Below are 19,676 nucleotides of genomic sequence, written 5' to 3' on the forward strand. Positions count from 1 at the left end.
CATGTGCAGGGGCAGATATGCAGTCGTGCTCTGGAGATAAGATTAACCGATGGACGATGGTCAGGAGGTCAGACATTCTTCAACATATGCTCCATAAACTAAAGTTATTAATAGACTCTGTATCTGGAAAATTCAATATCCTTAAACTAATCCATCCAAGCTGTATGGCTGAAATATATTATATACACCATAATCCATGACTCCAAGATAAGCAGAAAATGTCTGAGAGAAAATACTCTCATGGTCCAACTGTTTATTGATGGTGGGAAAAGCCATGTGTTGAATTGTAACCAAAATAATGTGTTCTTAGACTCTCTTTTTAAATTAATTGCATTTGTCAACATTGATTTTATTTTCTTATTTGTTTTTGCTGGTTTGGATCTAGGATATTTTAAAAGTCTATTCTTGTCCAAACTAACTCCAACCACAAGAGGTTTTTCGATCAGGGTTGACCAGGGTTTTGGTAAGAAAATAAAAAAAAAACAATAGTAATATTTAAAATGTATGTAAAAAATCAATTTAAAAAAAGTGCTTTTGTCTGCTCTAAAGGCAAGGCAAGGCAAGGCAAGTTTATTTGTAGAGCACATTTCATACACAAGGCAATTCAAAGTGCTTCACAGCAGGAAAAATGCATTCAAATCACAAAGAAATTACAGAAACAGAAATACAATAAAATTAACTAAATTAAAAATTATCAATCCAACTGATTTTCTAAACTAATAAAATCACAAACAAAAGAGAAGAGTGCAAAGAAAAAATCCTTTCAGTCATATGCACAGCTAAACAAAACTGTTTTTAGCTTAGATTTGAACATTGTCAGAGTAGAAGCCTGTCTCACATCTTCAGGAAGACTGAAGTTTATATATACAGTGGTGTGAAAAAGTGTTCATCCCCTTTCTGATTTCTTTTTTTGTAATGAATTAATTTCATTAGTTAAAGACAACAGAAGTAAACACAAAATGTGAAAATATTCTGTGGACGGACGAGACAAAAGTTGATCTTTTTGGGAGGTGTGTGTCATCATTACATGTGGCGTATAAGTAACACCGCATTTCAGAAAAAAAGTTGATCATATCAGTAGTAAAATATGGTGGTTCATTTTTGATCGACAGCAGAATTCATGGTTCCATTTATCACAGCAAATCTTCCAGGTCCTGACGCAGAAGAAAACAGCCCCAGACCATAACTTCTGAATGACTGAAGAAAACAAAATGAAGACTTTAGAGTTTCCTAATCAAAGTCCTGACCTTAACCCTATTAAGAGGCTGTGGCATGACCTTGAAAACCCACCAGTGTGGCTGAATCACAACAATTCTGCAAAGATGAGTGGGCCAAAACTCCTCCACAGCACAGTAATAGACTCATTGTAAGTGATCACAAACGCTTGATTGCAGTTGTTGCTGCTGAGGGTGGCCCAGTATTTATTAGGTTTACGGGGCAATTACTTCACACAGGCCCATGTAGGTTTAGATTTTGTGTTCCCTTAATAAAATAAAATCATTTAAAAACTACATGTTGTATGAACTTGTTGTATGAACACCATTGTGTCCAATTTATGTCAACCGTGGATCATTATTCCATATTTTGAACAGTTTAATTCTCTGCCTTCCTGTTGAAGATTATCTCTGTCTGCCCCTTTGGTATGTCACTGTAAAAGTGAAATTTGTTTGATGATCTGAAACATTTAAGTGTGGCAAACATGCAAAAAAAAGACATGAAAAGAAATCATAAGTGCTGTGCTTCCAATAAAATACTGATTTTATAGACACTTTACAAAGTGTTGAGCCTGAAACCATCAATAGTTTAAAACTCAAACATCTTGACTTGAATTCATTTAACTTACCAACAGCTTGTTTGATTTATATGGCAACATTTTCTGAATTGTTATAAACAAACACAGCTTGAGGGTTCTGCGCAGTATCTTTACTGTTCCTAGAACTGCACTTTTCTAGACCGAGATGTCTGATGTTTTTCCTGGATCTGCGCAAGCCCCTCCTCCAGTTTGGGGGTCACTGCCCCGGGTGCTTCAATCACTACGGGCACCACCGATACCTTCACGCTCCAGGCCTTCTCCAGCTCCTCTCTGAGGCCTTGGTATTTCTCTAGTTTCTCATGTTCCTTTTTCCGGATGTTACCATCCCATGGTACTGCAATGTCCACCACCACGGCTTTCCTCTGACCCTTGTCAACCGCCACTATGTCGGTTGGTTCGCCACTACCATTCTGTCTGTCTGTATCTGGAAGTCCTAGAGGACCTTGGCTCGGTCGTTCTCCACCACATTTGGAGGTGTTTCCCACTTTGTCCTTGGGGTCTCCAGCCCGTACTCTGCACAGATGTTTCTGTACACTATGCCAGCCTCCTGGTTATGACGCCCCATGTTAGCTGTCCCTGCCAGCATCTTGCACCCTGCAGTTATGTGCGGGATGGTGTCAGGGCCCCTTTGCACAGTCTACACCTTGGCTCTTGTCTGGTGTGGTAGATCTGGGCCTCTGGTGTTCAGGGCCTGCTCCTGTGCTGCCATGATCAGGGCCTCTGTCTTTCAGACCGGCTCTTTCTAACCATTGGTAGGATTTCGTGATATCAGCCACTTCAGTTATGTTCCGGTGGTACATCCCATGTAGGGGCGTGTCCTCCTATGATGGTCCCTCCAGCACCTCATCATCCTCTGTTCCCTAGTGTCTGAGACATTCACTGAGCACGTCATCTGTAGGAGCCTTGTCCTTGATGTACTTGTGGATCTTGGACGTTTTGTCCTGGATAGTGGCTCTCCCGATCACTAGTCCCCGGCCTCCTTCCTTACGGCTAGTGTCCAGTCTCAGGGTGCTGGATTTGGGATGGAACCCTCCATGCATGGTCATTGTCAGGAGCTTTCATGCCTTAACATCTGTGCTCTGTATCTCCTCCTTTGGTTCAGTTCACAGAGCACATTTTAAACACACTCCGGAACATTTCAATTGAGAGCAAAAAATCAAATCTGACCAGTCATCAATTTGATTGCAAACACTTTTTCTGTCTTATCTGTATTATTTTACTTTCTCATCATTCATCAAAACAAGTACATTTGATAGAAAGTATGATGTAATTGCTCACTGTCCGCTCAGTGATCTTTATTAGGGTTGTCAAAAGGCTCGAAAATCAGATATTAATCAATACTTCAATAAAAAAATAGATACTCATTTGAACAAGTATCCTTTTATCAAAAGAAGAAAATTACAGTATTTTTCCTCAAAAAGGAGATTTTTTTTGTGTTAGTTTGGTTTTGAGGAATGGGCCTATTCAAAAGTAAAACATTTTAGTAGTGACAACACTTGTCTTTATACCTCTTCAACATAAGTGTAAATAGTGTTGCTGAGATAGATATTTATTTATGCTGCAGAGCTGTATCACATCAAACACTGTCCACCGCTCAGAGCTGTCACATCTTCCACTCCAGCAGCAACAAGTCCAACATTTATCCAGCTCTTAAACGCCACAGGCCACAAAGAGAGCTCCGCCACCAGCCAGAAAGTCCCGCCTCAAACTAGAGCTAATACATAAGAGAAACTGAGCTGCTACTGTGCAAAACAAACACGAAGAGAAGTATGGAGAAATTATGTAGCGAAAGACATGTTTACGCTTGGGGTGTCAAATTTAAATTATGCGCCGCGGTGTGCTGTGGTTCGGGTGCCGGGTTTAATTTAGTGTCTGAGAAACGACGTGAGCGTTGGAGCGGGCAAAGCCAGTCCAGACCAAACCAGGCAGGGACTGCAGCCCATGATGTCACCCCAAAAGACTCAACTTAAGCCCCGAATTCATCATGAAGCATTAGTCATGTGGAATGTGTTGAATTTGAGACACATTTGGATCATTTACTGAATCCTCTGTCAACAAACTTTCCAGTGTTGGGTCCAGGTTGTGTGAGGCTTTCCAACATTTGTGTGTGTTTATGGTGTCAGAGCCTCCATTTCAAGTGAGAAAGTGATGACTGATGAAGACTGAGCGGTCCACCTCAGCTTTGAGAATAGTCTTATGTCGTTTTATGGCTTCCAGGGCTGGGCGGAGTTTTTTCTCAGATCAATCTAGATTGTTCTTTTAAGGATTTTTTGGCCTGTACACTTTATTAGACGGAACAGCTGAGTGTGAAATGGGGATGAGAGAGAAGGGGAGGACATGATGTAAATCGTCAGGATTTGAAGCTCACGACACTGCAGCCAGCTGCACATGGAGCCTGGCATGTGCTGCTGCCTTAACCACTCAACAGTTTTCTTTTCAAAAACAAAATAAAAAGGCTTTCAGTAATGATTTCAAGAACATAAACAATATAAACCTTTAATTTGCGCCGTTCTAAACCAGAAAATTGCCCAATTTCATCCTCGAGAGTCTGAACTCTGCTCCAGGATTGACTGTTGGCCTCTCGATAAACAAACACAAATACAGCATTGATGAAAAAGTTGCAGTACTTTTTTAAGACCAAATTAAGAACAGTTTTTACTGCTTTCCCAGAATGCTATTCTTATAAACTTCTATCTTGCATTTTTGTATTGACATATCCTTCTCACTGTGAGCAGAGTCACCTCTCCACAGCAGATTCACTTTATTGTCCTGTAACTTGGCTTTGCCCTTATCGTTTTTTTACACTGGACAATTGGAAGCATAAAACAGGGTTAAAAAGTTGGCAGAAACATTTGGAAAATTATCATCGCGATCACGTTACGAAAAATATTTAGAAGTAGAATAACCAGTTTAACTTCAAAATTGGAGCTTGTCATATTTAGCAATAGTAAAAAACTATAGTAAAAAGAAGCTCCTCAAACGAATGAGTCACTGAAGTCATGGCTTCCAGAGTGATGGAAAACTAGCACCGTTGTCATAGCGTTCAATCTTCAAAACAAAATAAATGTTGCTTCTAACCTGAACAGGAAGCAGAAACGCATGAATATAAAGCCTGCTCCAATTAGATTAAATGATTGCACACCAAATGATGGCATTTTGTCCGTGGCCTTTTCAAACGTTTAATGCGAGTCGCAGTTAACGGCTTTCTTCACACCTCCCTAAGACTTGTGTGCTACAGATCTCCCCAAACCACATCTAGACTAATGAGTGGCGATTACAGTGAGCGGGGCAAATTACACAAAGGTTTGCGGTCTCATTTGAGGACGTTTAAGGACATGTTAGAGACTCTTATTGTCCTGATTATGATTGTGTAATCTGGCAACACAGAGACTGATATTTAAACTGGGATTTACCTCTCCCCCGTCGCCTTTTACACCCCGGTGATTTCTAACTGTCTCCAGAAAAAAGTCCGCTAACTTTCTGTGTTCCATGTAGCAACATCTGGTTCACGTTGCGTCGGTTCAGCTCTGAATCACTTTAACATCGATGTAAAAAGGTTTATGCTGGGCTCAGGGGCAGATTGCTTCAGTTATTCCGCAGAATTACAGTAGACGTAAGAAGCCTTTAAGTCCCAGCGTATCCCGTTTGTTTTTCTTTGTTCTTACGGCTTCTCATAACTGGTCGAACTGGTCTGTGTCAGTGCGCAGCAACTTTCAGCACAGCAACAATACCTCAGCGCTCACACTACAGAGATTGACGAGAAATGTCCATCCATTTTGTAAACGTGAGGAAATAGGGCATATCAGTGTGTTGTATGAAGTTTATTGCAGCACTTTCCATTGTGAGAAATGGGAGCGCTACAAAGACACTTGCTTATAGACTTCTCCTGACAACAATGTTATGCTCATTATCATTTTGCTGATATATAATCACATGTTTTAGGACGTGCAGAGCTTTTATTTGACAGCCGTACAGTTCATTTTGTATTAATTTGTGTTAGAAACGGTGCAGTTATGACACAAAACGTAACCTACATCTGCAGCCGGGCCATTCCTGCTGGAGTGGAAGAAAAGAGCATTCACAGATAAACCTAAAGGTACTGCAATTGTGTCCTGGGGCAAGACACTTACTCTGCTCGTCTGCACGCTTTGCTTGATGGCTGTTGGCTGATATGGATGTTTTGTAGCCAATACCATTATATCCAATGTTTGTCTTGCTTCTGTGTCCAATAATTGATATTTGCAGATAAAAACAAGAACAGAACGCATTCATCTGCTATATAAAATCATTTGTTGCATGATTGTCCAAACATGCAGCCATGTGTTTTGCCTTAATGCTCTTCTATTTCCATTTTTACCCATTAGTCTGTTACGAAAGACGACTTTTATGCAAACTGGGAATGACACATGGGAAAACACAATCTAAAAGCGGATTTATCTGGGATTTATCTGTTGTCCTGTTATAGCTAAGACGATGTGACTCAAAGAAGAGTACAAACGGCTCAGACAGGACCGAGCAAGTCTTTGGGCACCCTGGCACCACATTTCTTCTCTTTTTTTTCACCCATGATGCTTTGTGGTCTGGTGAGGCTCCAGAAGGGCTTGTGTAAATGTACTTTCTTCCCCTGCTCCTCGCTCGAGCCCTCGTGTTGATTGAAATGCCATCGTGACCTATTGTTTAATTTTACTGGCATGTTTTCTGTCTCAACTCTATAGCGCTTCTGGCACTGAGCTATTTGGATTGGCGACTCCAAAGCTTCTGCAATGTTTATTTGTTGTCACGTTAGAGTTATTGGGTTGCCACTAAAGCAGGCGTGAGCCTTTAGACAGCTGTGTCAACTGTTGCTCTGTGTGGACAATAAAAACTATGAAAAAAAACCTCTTGAAGGAGCACTTTTAAAATCTGAAAGGTATTTAATCATTATTATACCTATATACAATTTAAGTAATAATAAATAATACCTATATTTCATAGGAACTGGCCATGTGTTTTGTAAAGGCAATTTGATCAGTATCACAAAGTAGAACGCTCAGATTCTAAACAATATACAGCTCAGGATCAAACCGAACGTCCAACATGTTAAGATAAGATTAGAAAACCGTTATTTGCTATTAAATTCCAGTATTGCAAGATTAGGCACTGAAATATAATAATAACTACAGATAACTTAGAAATAACTCTTTTAATCTTAATAATAATAACACTCTTATTTACAGCTGTTATATGGACAGAAAACAGGGATGATTGATTGATTGATTGATTGATTGTCCTGCTGCAAAACTTACAAAGCCTCCATGGAGACTCATCATCCGAGACAATTTAAAAGTAAAAAAAGTGCCGTGGAAACAACTGATAAGCTGCTGGGTCACCACTGGTAAAAAAACACATGTATCATACTGTACTGTCAGGATGAGCACTAGCATTCAGCAGGTGTGCTGCAAAGACATTTGAAACAGTTTAGCCAAAGTGATAACTCAAGACCAGCTGCACTTTAAGCTTCTGCATCAGGCAAACCGCAAAGTCCTAAGACAATTCCAAGTGACATAGTTTCCGCATGAATAATTCTCAAAGTACGTCTTGGGGAAACTGCAGTAGTCCGTGACTACAGAGTGTAAATGCTACACAACCTAAAATAGCCTTTAAATCAATAGCTCGAGAAATAGTGGGCTCTAAAAGGGTCGTATATGCCTAAAAATATTATTTGGTATCAATAATCATGATTATTCAGGTCACAATATAATCGTGAGAACTAAAAAAATAGTAATCGTGAGAATCGTGGGCGTTTCAGTTCAATCTATTCTCCAAAAAAGTCAACTATATATAAAGTACTTTTTATCTGGCTGTTTTTTTCATTCCGAAGTTAAATTTAATAAAACTCGACTTGTAAAATAAAGCTAATTAACAAAATAGTGTTGAGAAATCGTATATTTGTAATGTTTCTTTCTCTCTGAACGTAACATCGACATTTAATAATGTGACATTCTTATTTATATTTATATATAAATTATATACCAGCAACACTTTTGTCCAAGTCCAACAAGAAGACCATAAAGCAGAGCGGTCCAATCTTAAATCAATTGTTACATTCATTACTGGATCTGTCATCCGTTAATAGGCGCGATATAAAATCCACATGGAGGTATCTGAGCCCATTGTGTGTCACAGGCGGAGCAGCTCAGTGCCTTCGGGGGGCAGAGGAGCAGAGGCAGGTGAGGCAGGTGAGAGTGAAAGGTGCTGGACAGATTGAAGCGCTGGTGTCAGAGGATGCCGCTGCTCCGAGCCCCGTCAAATTGGAGCCGTATTGACTGCCAGTAACATCAGTCCAGGCGCCAGATCATGTTTAGGTTTTTCATTGCATAACCGGGCCGACGGTCTATTCGAGGGCAGGTTCACGTTACTTGAATGGGTTTATAATTAATGCTAATACTTACTAATGGGCATGGCACTGGGAGCTCTCTATTGACCTGTAATTGGCTATTCTACGTAAAAAGGATTGAATAAACATCACACATGGAGAGTGGGGCAGTTTTGGCCGCAGAGAATATAAAACTAAATAAACACACAAACTCTTTCGTTGTTTTTGTTTCACCAAGAGGTTTTGTAGTGCACACAGCAGTGGAACCGATTCCAGCTGCTTGAGCCAGAACTCTGGTCATGAGGAGCATTTTAGATTCATTATTTCACTTTGCATCTTTCCATCCTGGGAATCGGCCTCATACAGTATATACTGCAGTATTTAAATAACTGTGCAAGCATGTTTTGCTTATTTTATATTTATACACACAAACTTGATGCTAACTTCTTTGTTGGTTTACATGTCATATTTGTAATTGAAAGTAAGACAATTGTCTTAATGACATAAATAAAGTGCACTGACTGTGAGGATAATTGTTTGTAGCCAGACAAACTCTTGGTCTTGAGATGCTGACCCATCTCACTGTGAACGTGACCCTGTTTTGCCCCCTCATCCTGGTGTAAACCTGGGCTGGCTCAGCCAGAGGAAATCACATCTTAGCTCTCTAATGTGATGCAGGCTGGCTGACATTTGACTGGAGCAGGTTAAGTGCTTCCATGAAGCTCCTGACTGTGCCGTTGTTCTCTTTGGTCCAGTGTGCCAGGCCTCCTCCATCTCTGCACTTCCGCCTCCATCTTCAGAGCAGCAGCAGCAGCTGGGCTCGCTCATTACTACAGCCTCATTTAGTCATCATAGCTCTGCTTCCTGTTGTGCCATCCACACTTTTAAATCTGGCCCCAAAATTACCGCGGCATCAGTTTCTTTAGTCATTTACATGAGTACTTCCTCCCAACAATTTATCGTCTGACTTGTTGCTCTGCAGCTTGTCCGTGTGCATCTGGACTCCAAGTCCAGTTGCAGATGTTTATGTGAATTATTGGTAAAAAATAAGACAAAGTGAAACTGAGATGCTCTAGTTAATCAGAATTAATTGGGTGTGAATTCATCCCGCCCCCTTTGTAATATAAACACTGATCCAAATGAAGGCCTGCTCCTGACAGATGAGTTTGGCCATGAAGAGTGTTACGCTCCACAGTGGAAATGATATGTGTAAACTATGTAATGTGTCTGTTTGAGCCAAGCTGTTTTTAATTTTGTATCCTGACAAATTGCATGAGAAACCTGTCTCTCTGTAGCTGTCTGCTTGATTCATATGGATATAATTTAATTCATTTACGTTTCTGGGCTCTTTGCTGTGGTTGCCACAGGGCATTTGGAGGCAGGCAGATTAAAGGCACATGTTGCTCCATCCGCAGCTCCGCTCTGCTCTGTTACTGAAGTGTTGGTGGTTTTCCTTATTGGTCAAAGCAGAGAGGGACACCTTGTGATAAACCATCCCAAGGCCTTTTATATACTTATAAAGTTAGACAAGCTGCTATTCAGTGTTGCCACTTCATTCGACATGTTTTCATTTGCCACTAAAACCTCACTCTTCGTCATGTCTGTTAGTCTTGGCAGTGACAGAGTCTGGATGTATTTGGTAAAACAAATCTCAACAGAAAACCACTAGACAACTTTACTTTTGTGAAGGCCCTCTCGACATGAAGAACTGGGATTGTAATTGTAGTTTACTGCTCTTGTTTCACAGCCATTGCACAAATCTTTATGTACTTAATGTGTCCAAGGGGTTTTTGTTGCTCTCTTCCTTTAAGAAAATATTAACCTTAGATCATATGTCTATTAGAGATTTATTCAGGCCTGTAGTTCAGAGCAAGCCCAGTCATGACTGGTTTATATCAGCTCCTGCAGGATGTTAATGAGGCACTGTACATTGCCGCACAGTTGGGCCTTTTGCTGCCAGTCCTCTTCAGCTCTCCTCCTCCTCTGCTGTTCACTGTGGACCTCATAAATCTAGATCTGTCTACAGTCATCACCTGGTGGAGACTTCAGCCATGTCAGACCTGCGGTGATCCTCAGTGTTTACAGAGCGCTGACCCCTCCTCTAAAGACTGGACGAGTGTCAGCGCTGTGAACAGATCTGCAGCTTTACCTTTCAATGAGAGGAAAACTAAACATGTTTAAAGCAATCCATGTGATTAGTGCCGTCTAAACTGTTTTCAGAGGTGTCAGAGCTACTACAGTTATCTGTTTGTCCTACTTGTCTTAGAGAGTTAGTCAGTATGTTTTCACTCATGTGCAGTCGGTGGATTACATTACATTTGAGTTACTTTTGTTTGACTGTTAATGGGGCGACTGTGGTGAGGAATTTAGTGCTCTCAGCTCACAGTAAGAGGGCCCATGGTTCAGTTCTGTTAGGGCTGTATGTTCTATATGTTGCTATATGTTCCCCTTTAAATATTCCAAATATCTGAGACTTTCCTTGTGAAATAAAAAAGCAAAAAAAAGTTTGGAAAAGGTGGCAGCACAATATTGGAAACAAAATATTTTAATTAAATATTCTGGGATTTGTCATTAAACACGCGCTCAAGTCGGCAAGTACTTTGTGAGTGGTTTTGGTGCATTGACTCATTCGAGAAGCTCTTATTCATGTTTGAGCTATAGTATCTGTATTTGTGAATGCAAAGGGGTCTAATCCTATAGATCAAACATGCTTTCCTCAACACATCAACATGACATGGTTAATGCAATAATGCATCATCTCTGCATTTAAATCAAACACTATTCATTCATTCGCTCACATTAATTCATGCTATTGTGACCATAGAATTAGGGCTCAGGGTATTTACGTTAGCCTTCGTTTTCTCTGGCGTTGAACTTGCGAAAAGAATCCTCTTGAGCCCGTAATGTAATGCCTCTGGGGCTGAAGAAGCGGCGTTAGCGCTTGTGTAGCCAAATATTCCAGAATTAAATAGCTGTCAAAGCGTCCGAAGTTGTGAGATACAAGTAGCGTTTCTTTACAATGGACGTATTTTTCCTGTTTTAGTGACAGTGTGCTGACATCTACATTCCTCGCAGTATCAAACTGAATTACAAGGAATCTTATTGTTCTGACTGCAATGATGAGGTGATTTACAAATCTATTGTTCGAGCATTTAATCGTTTTACCTGCACAAATTGGAGTCTGCATGTCCTCCCCGTGTTGCAGTGGGTCCGGGTTCTCCAGCTTCCTCCCACCATCCAAAGACATGCATGTGTGAGGTGAAATTGGCAACTCTAAATTGGCCCTCGTGAATGAGGAGAGGCACATTGTATTCACAGTCGTGTGTTTCAAACCGTTGGAGAAGCACATTGAATTGCTTTGTGTATGAATCGTGCTCTACAGACTTGCCTTACCTAGACATTTGTTTTTATCGCCTGGTGTAATATCACAATGGTTCATGTACTCTTTCTGGTACTAGAAGTAGATTTTCAAAATCTATACCTCTAAAATCAACATTGTGACGTAATTCTAGTGCGTTATAACCAAGAATAGATCCAACTCTTGCCTCCCTCTCTGGAACACCTTTGGGGGGACAGATAGTGTTTTTTATAAGATCGCAGGCTAACGAGCCACGAGAGATGTGGATTTTACAGATGTGGCTGAGTTCTACTGGGTGTTTAATCTGAGCTCACACCCCGAAACTCACAGATCGGATAATCAGACCAGACAACAAAATCAGCACAAAATTCAAATAAAACTTTACAAACAACTAAACTCAATTAAATTAATGTTCTTTATCAACACTGAACATTTGCCCTAAACAAGTGGTGATAGCATTCTTTTAATATTATTTATGTAGGTATAATCATAGTCAAGGACATCCCACTTGTGCAGAGTAAATAATACTGAGACCCACAGTCTCAGTGAATAAAGGTTATTATTTAACCTTTATTTAACTAGGAAAGTCCCATTGAGATTAAAAACCTCTTTTTCAAGGGAGTCCTGGTCAAGAGGCTGCAACAGTTACAACATACACATTAAACAACATAAAAATAACACAGCATATGAGAAACAATTGCACATTATTGCACAAGTCTCTAAAGTTTTCAGCCTGGTTTTAAAGGACAGACCTCAGTCTGTTTCCACATATTCCAAGCAAAAGGAGCTGAGTGGACAAAATGCTTTCTTCCCTAGCTCAGAGCAGGCAAAAGGAACAGAGCAACAGCCGATCATTTGCTCGTAAGGAATAGGAGTCAACACTTCTCTGAGTGATCAAAGTACAAATATATACGGAGGCGCTAATCCAAGCATTACCTTGAAAATAAATGTCCTTCCCTCCTAGTGTCCAGAGAAGGCCGTCCTACTCGTGTGTTATGGCTCCACATTTAGTAATCAACCTCAAACCTCTGTCTATCAGAAGGTTCCTTATACAACAGTATAAAGCTGCATTATTATTACCCCTCACATACACCTACAACCTAATAATAGTACCACCATAAGTGCTAATACTGACACATGTACAGTATACTGATGAAATGATCACTTGCAGCTTGAATAGCTATAATAGTAAAAACTATTTGTATTTACACTTTCACATACTTTGTTTTTTCTTTTTCTTTTTAATATATATTATTATAGAACTGATGATCAGTCGGGATTCCGTGTAAACTACACAATAGTGAATGAACCACACACCAACAAACCCAAATTAAGAGTTTTTGACAAGAACTGAACTCCCAAGAAGATGTCATTTGGACCACAAACTTGGCCGCTCTATAATATCCCTCTGTAGCGTAACTTTTCAAGCCGGCTTCTGGTCAATGTCTCTAGATGGCATTGCCTCTTGGTTTTTCAGCGAGCAGAAAAACCTCCCTTCAGCTCAGTTCCAAAGTAGTAACGCACTCTACATGATAAACACAGTTCCTTCTGTGGAGCCCAGTGTAATTTAGAATTATTTGTATCGCAGAAAGGAGAGTGAAAGGATCCACTTACAGGACAGAATACAAATCTATTATAACTGTGTTTGTTTCTCCTCTTCCCTGATGTTTTACTGTACTTTCCCACCCTCAGCGTTTTTCTCTTTCAATGCAAACTTTCATTTGATTGGCAGCACTCACTAAAATTATATTTCCGCAGTAAAACATGGTGTGACTTTTTAAGTTGTTTTCCATGACTATGTGCTGAAGCCAGACAGTAAAGTTTTGTCTATTGATGGAAGCTCGGATGTGTTTTTTCTCACTACACATTCCTACACTCGCTTCATTGTGTGTTTTCATGTCTTCTACACAAAGGACAGATCCTCTGAGTGCAATAAATATGATTGAATATCCGGCCTGTTCATAGCTTACATAATTGTTTGATTTTAGATAGCTATATTACTATAATGCCACAATAGTATGCAGATATAAGGCTTATCACTGTTTTTCACGATTTTACCTCTTCACATAATCTAAAACTGTGCCACATCTTTATTAGAAAAGGGTTTGAATCCTTAACGTCTTCCTCGCTCCATACTTAAAAGTAAACGTATAGTCTAATACTTATAATATTCTAATATTTCGAGCTGTGGAGAGATTACTGATACGCGAGTAGGACAAGGCTCAATGAATCAGACCCAAACCCATTAGCCCTTTATTTAAATGTATATACCGGTACTGTTTATCCCCGTATTTCTTACAAATGAGTTCCGTGTGAGTCTCCTGTCAGTACATTTCTTAGGACCTGTGTGTAACACGGTTTACATTGTGCAGTCCTGGTTTGTAACACACATGTTGAAGCTACTGCAGGGCCTGTGCTCTTCTATAATTGGCCACATTAAGACTCTCATAGACACAGCGGCCTGGTCACAGAACGCGGAGCTGCCATGACAGGCTTAGGTTTCCTCTTTATTAAATGGAGCCACAGTGAATAGAGGCTGGGCCTTGCTGTCTGAGTTAATGAAGGAGGATGAGCTGATGAGCGGTGAGAGCGGCTGAAGCTGAAGGCCCATTAGAAGAATGGTGTCACTCTCTCCTTCGCCGTAACTCGACCGGCTGCAGCCGGCACTAAAGGTCACCAGACAAAGGCTCTGGATGGGATGGGACCCTCTGTCGCTAGAATTTATTACAATAGCAGTCATTTTTGCTTTTTACAAGGATTTAACAGTAGCAAAAAGTACTGAGTTGTGACCGATCCTAAACATAATGAAAGATACAGTAGACCTGGAGTCATTTCAGTGTTCTGTGAATAAGATGCCATGCTAGTCTTTTGAACTAGTCTTTTAAATGATTGTATTTTAAACTAAAATGTGTGCTGCAGTCAGTGTGATCTAAAATAGATATCAGTGTACCAGGTTTGATGCTGATCGTCTCAGTGCTCTGACATTAGTGTGGCTTAAACCAATACACTTAATGTATTGTGTGGTGTATTAGTGACTCCTTACACAGGCGCTCTGCAGGAGGTCTTCCCCATCCACCCATCAGCCACGTTTTGAGAAGAAGTGCAGAAGTGGATATGTGAGAGGCGTCATTTATTATTCACATGTTAACAAATCTGTGGTGCTCATTGGCTGAGTGCTTAGGATCAGATGGTTCTTCGCAGCACAAACAGGGCCTTGTTTACACGTGTCCGTCCAATGCACCAATTCAAGTCAATTCAATTTATTTTTGTAACGCCCAAAATCACAACAGCAGTTGCCTCAAGGGGCTAATCTGAAAATAGTGATTCAAGCAGACAAAAAGCAAAGTATTGTGTAACAGTTTCAACATCACAAAGACTTAATTTCAGCGACAACAAACATTTTTTGCAAGGATTTGTCCAGAGATTTTTGTGTTTAATGACATGAATGAATAAACAGACAGAAATGACCACCACACAACACTTCACTGATGCTCTGCCTTACACAGCTTTGGTGCCACTGTGCAGCATGTACACTCTGAGACAGTTACACTCATGTCAGGATATGTTTCTCACTGACAATTAGATATTTGATTAGATTTAATGATCTTAATAGATAATAGATTCACTTTTAATATAAGACATTGTGCATATATACTGTCACTTTTTGTCATGTTGTCTGACTGCGTGCCTGCCCTTTTTGTTTCCAGTTTGAGGGCTGTAACAAGGCCTTTTCCAGACTGGAGAACCTGAAGATCCACCTGAGGAGCCACACTGGAGAGAAGCCGTACCTTTGCCAGCATCCGGGCTGCCAGAAAGCTTTCAGCAACTCGAGCGACCGCGCCAAGCACCAGCGTACTCACCTGGACACGGTCAGCCCTTCTCCTCGCTCTCTCCAGCTTGTTCTGAAGCTGTTCTGCCCTGGGTGGTCTGTGTGTGCCATGTGACCAGAGCTTTTTAACAGAGTGGAAAATAAACGGAATCAAAAATCACCATTAAAAAATCATAATGTGTATAATTAACACAAATAGTATACTTTGGCTCACATAAAGGAGATTTGTTAACACGGCAGAATGTTGGATCGAAAAATACAAAAGATTAATAATAACGGAATAATCTGCGGTATTGATTTACACTTTGCTCGGACAAATTGAACAAATTGTAAAATGAATAATTTGGGTCTAGGCTTCTTGCTCTGGGCAGTTAGAAGACTCTCCTTTGCCCTCCGAGTCTTCACGTCTGTTTCCACTTCTTGACAGTGTCAGTCTGTCAGTTCGTGTGCTCTGCTTTGGCCTGGATGTGGCACAGGTCATAAAACCATGACTTTTGGGCAGGACGGAGAGACGGACAGAGCGCTGCCTGTTTCTGACCTAAAGAAGGAAATGTTGAGTCAGACATCTCTGCCACTCATCACAGCACTACCCACATCAAATTCAGATTTGTATAAATTATGTCCAGGTTCCACAGAATAAAAACTTGTATTATAAAACCATAATGCAAACTTTTTATATTTTTCTCTGATATTCATTCATTTTTCTACCGTTTGTTCCCATTCGGGGTCGCGGGTGACTGGAGCCTATCCCTGTGACTTTGGGCCTTAGGCGGGGTTCACCCTGCACAGGGCCAGCTCGTCACAGAGCTAAACACAGAGACATAGACACATGCATGTGTTTGGACGGTGGGAGGAAGCTCGGAGAGAACCCTCGGTGACACGGGGAGAACATGCAGACTCCACTAAGAGAGATCATGTGATAATTGAGGAAAACATAATATATTTGAATAACAAAGTTAGGGAAGTTGCACTACTTTGCATATACATATTATATATTATAGTGATGTAATTGATTATTCAGCAGAACCTTATTTATAGTGCATAGTACATAGTACATAGTACATAGTACATAGTACATAGTACTTACTCTAATCAAACTAAAACATTTGAACATTTGGGGGAAGAAGCCTCATGTGGGGCTCAGAAAAGGGCATAATTCTGGATCCCTAAGACCAAATAAGTCTTCGGAAAAGTCGTTATGGTTTGTTTAATACTTACAAATTGTTTGCTCCTCCCAAACTTTCCACTGTTAGACAAATGATACAGCTAATACTCTAAAGACTCACATCAGTGTGTCTGCCATCTCTGATCTGCCAAAACACTTTAATGAGATTTATTCTGCACACAGTGGTGGTTGTGCCTGTATTGGGTGCAATGGCTGACAAAGCAAACATGGAGGGCATGAGTGGTGCACTGAGGTGCTTGGAATAACAGTGGTTTATTTACAGAGGAGGGTGAAAGCCAACAACAGACGCATATCCCTTTACACTTTAATGGCAAACCTGTATTTACCAAAAATGAAAACGATGTTTGAGTAAAAGTCCTCATTCTTGGAGCTCCACGTTGTGTTTCTTCTGCGGCTTATTCACACAATCATAAGAAAACTGATAGTTTTGCTTCAATCCAAATAATTCTCTGATTTTGTGGTTTTTGTGTCGTGTAAACTGATGATTTCAACTACTGCACTCACAACTTCAATAGCAACAATGTTCAGTCTCATGCTGTGCACACTGAAGGTTTGAATGTCTCTCCCGACTCTTCACTATGGGTCGATTGTAAACAGTAACCGTATGATATAAATGTGATTTATTGTTACATTGACTTTTTTGACTTTAACCTTGTCTTTTTCTTGTCTTGTCTTCTGCTTCTTTTACTCTCCTTTGCTCAGTTCAAAGGTAGGACTTAAACAAAACCTATCCCATGTGTCTTATTTCTTGCCCTATCTTCATTATATTTCATATCATTAGATAAAGTTTAGTAGATGAATTAGATGTTGTTTTTTCCCCTTGCAGAAACCGTATGCGTGTCAGATCCCCGGCTGCACCAAGCGCTACACAGATCCGAGCTCCTTACGCAAACATGTGAAGATCCACTCGGCCAAAGAGCAGCAGGTGCGTAGGAAGGTAAGACAAGAAACTCATACTATATGTATATATATATACACATATATATGTGTGTGTATATATAATTATAAGTAATAATTCTCTTAATGACACAAAGTTATCGTACTTCACTTTCTGATACATTTGGTATAAAATGTATCTTCACTTTCATCTTCGGTTTTTAACTATAATTAATTCGTCCTGTGCTGTTATAAACTTGATTTGATTTCAATTTTATGCCTATATTTACTCTCATTTATCCTTATTTGGGACGGATCACAAATTCCCAGACTTAAAACTGTGCTTGGACAATAGTATATTTTTGTATATTTATATCCAAACAAATGCATTTCTAAACCACTAATCGCCCCCAAATGAAAATAAGAACCAAAAACGATGTCATTAAAACTTGAGGAAGTTGTGGTCTAGGTGTGGTGACATTGAAAACAGTTCAAGCCGTGACAGATTTGGTGTTACACATTTCAGTGTGTTCTTGGTCAACAGCTTTCTCTCCCTGACTGAAGAGAGTAAATATAAGAGAATGGCCTCATTGTTGTGGAGGGGCTGGATAGTGGCACGCTGCATGATGTGTTCCCGAGCGCTCAGCGCTAAAGGGAAACATGTGTAGCATTGTTAATAAGCTGTAATGCACAATGCTCCTGTGGCCAGATGTTATGGACAAATGTCAAACAAACGCTCTTGCTCCACTCTTGGAGCAGAGAAAACTGTTAGAGTGTCGCGATGGGGAAAAGCAGGCCCCCAATTACATGTGATAAATGCAGAGGTGCAGCTCTGCGGACACAGGCCTGAACTCACTTCACTGTGAAATAATGTTGCAAATGATGCCAGCTTAGAGCAGTCCTGCACAGTCCTGCACAGTCCTGCACAGAACTCACACAACTGTCATTGTGCGTCCAAAAAGTCTCATGTTTTGAAAGTGACGCAACAAAAATGTGATTTGTTTTCTGCAACTACTTAAAATAAGCACTATTTGAAACGAATGAAAGAAATCCATTTCATGGAACAGTTTGGAATATTTGAATATGTTTTCATCCATAAACATAAATTGATGGGTGGTTCAAAGTTAAAATATTCAGATGCTTATCAATCATCACAAACACTGGAACACAATGTTTTTAAAGTGGTCTAAATCACGCACAGCAAATGTTACTACCATCATTACTTATATATGTGCAGATAAACGTAATCAAATTCAGGTTACTAAGTTCATTCAAGTTCAGTTGAATCAAGTAACGTAAATATATTGTGGTATAAACAGTTGGATAATGAAGACTTTGACACTTTGACACTGGGTTCTGCAGAGAAAGTCTGAGAGCCGTGATATAATGCTTTGTCCTGTTTGGATGTGCTGCTCTGTTTAATGCATTTTCTTTAACTTTGAACTTTCACAAAACTATTCTATAGTTGTTCACGTTTGCTTTGAAAAAAAAAGCATTTTCCCATTGGCTCCGAGTTGGCACAGTGTTTATGGATGTCTTAAAGTCCAGGCCAAAACATGACTCAAAAGTGAGTGAATTACTCTTTCCCTGGTTCCTTCTGAATGCTAATGAATTCTGATTTACAGAGATACTGTTTCATATTAACATTACAATCACGTTATGGCCAATGAGGAAAACAAAAGTATACACTAGCTCCTGGCTGAAACACTGTTTTATTCTTTTGTTGCCTAAGAGGGCAGTCCAGCTGCATCTAATGACAGAACACTAAGTCTTTGTTGTAGTTTTACTTGTGTTGTATTCTGTTGACAGCTGCGGTCGTGTCCTCACCTGGAGCAGGACGTCCTCAGTGACTGTTTGTCCATGCAGCACCTCCAGAGCTCTTCTGCCTCTCAGCAGCACCTCTTCAACGGCAAAGACACACGCTCCCCGGTCCTGGGCCAGGACATCTTCTCAGGTGGTTAAAGTCAGATCACAGTTACAGTTTCTGTTTATTATTTTCCTTTCTCTTCAGTTCTTGCCACATAAGTGGACATGGCTCTATAAAGGGGCAGTATGAGAAGTATAGCTTTAACTTAAGACAAAATGCATACATGTATTTCTCAAACTGACCTTGAGTCGCCGCAAAATATCACCATCCAGGAAATAATGAAAATAGTTGCACTGCTGAGGTTAGACCACCAGCGCACCTGGTAAAGCCATCTCAAGTCTTTGGCGGTAATAAACAGGAATGTCATAATTTCTGGAGATGTATGACCTTCA

The 19,676-nt window shown here is 40.2% G+C and overlaps 2 protein-coding genes across 4 annotated transcripts in view; both read left to right on the forward strand.

Moving 5' to 3' along the window:
• Positions 1-19,676, forward strand: part of glis1b (GLIS family zinc finger 1b) — a 61,685-nt gene that overhangs the window by 28,036 nt on the left and 13,973 nt on the right. For 2 of the 3 annotated variants that reach the window (XM_072439240.1, XM_072439241.1), the window contains exons 4-6: positions 15,234-15,395; positions 17,368-17,478; positions 19,227-19,371. In XM_072439240.1, coding sequence (XP_072295341.1) covers positions 15,234-15,395; positions 17,368-17,478; positions 19,227-19,371 — 418 coding nt within the window. The remainder of the gene's footprint in view (positions 1-15,233; positions 15,396-17,367; positions 17,479-19,226; positions 19,372-19,676) is intronic. The other variant, XM_072439242.1, reaches the window with a different exon arrangement.
• Positions 7,180-19,676, forward strand: part of plin3 (perilipin 3) — a 292,037-nt gene continuing 279,540 nt past the window's right edge. The window contains exon 1 of the mRNA XM_072439243.1: positions 7,180-7,187. The gene's annotated coding sequence lies outside the window, so the exon portion shown is untranslated. The remainder of the gene's footprint in view (positions 7,188-19,676) is intronic.

The sequence above is a fragment of the Eucyclogobius newberryi genome, unplaced genomic scaffold (genome assembly GCF_026437365.1).
Source record: "Eucyclogobius newberryi isolate DKJ021-1_F unplaced genomic scaffold, fEucNew1.0.hap1 SCAF_9, whole genome shotgun sequence".
In the NCBI taxonomy this organism is placed as follows: Eukaryota; Metazoa; Chordata; class Actinopteri; order Gobiiformes; family Gobiidae; genus Eucyclogobius; species Eucyclogobius newberryi.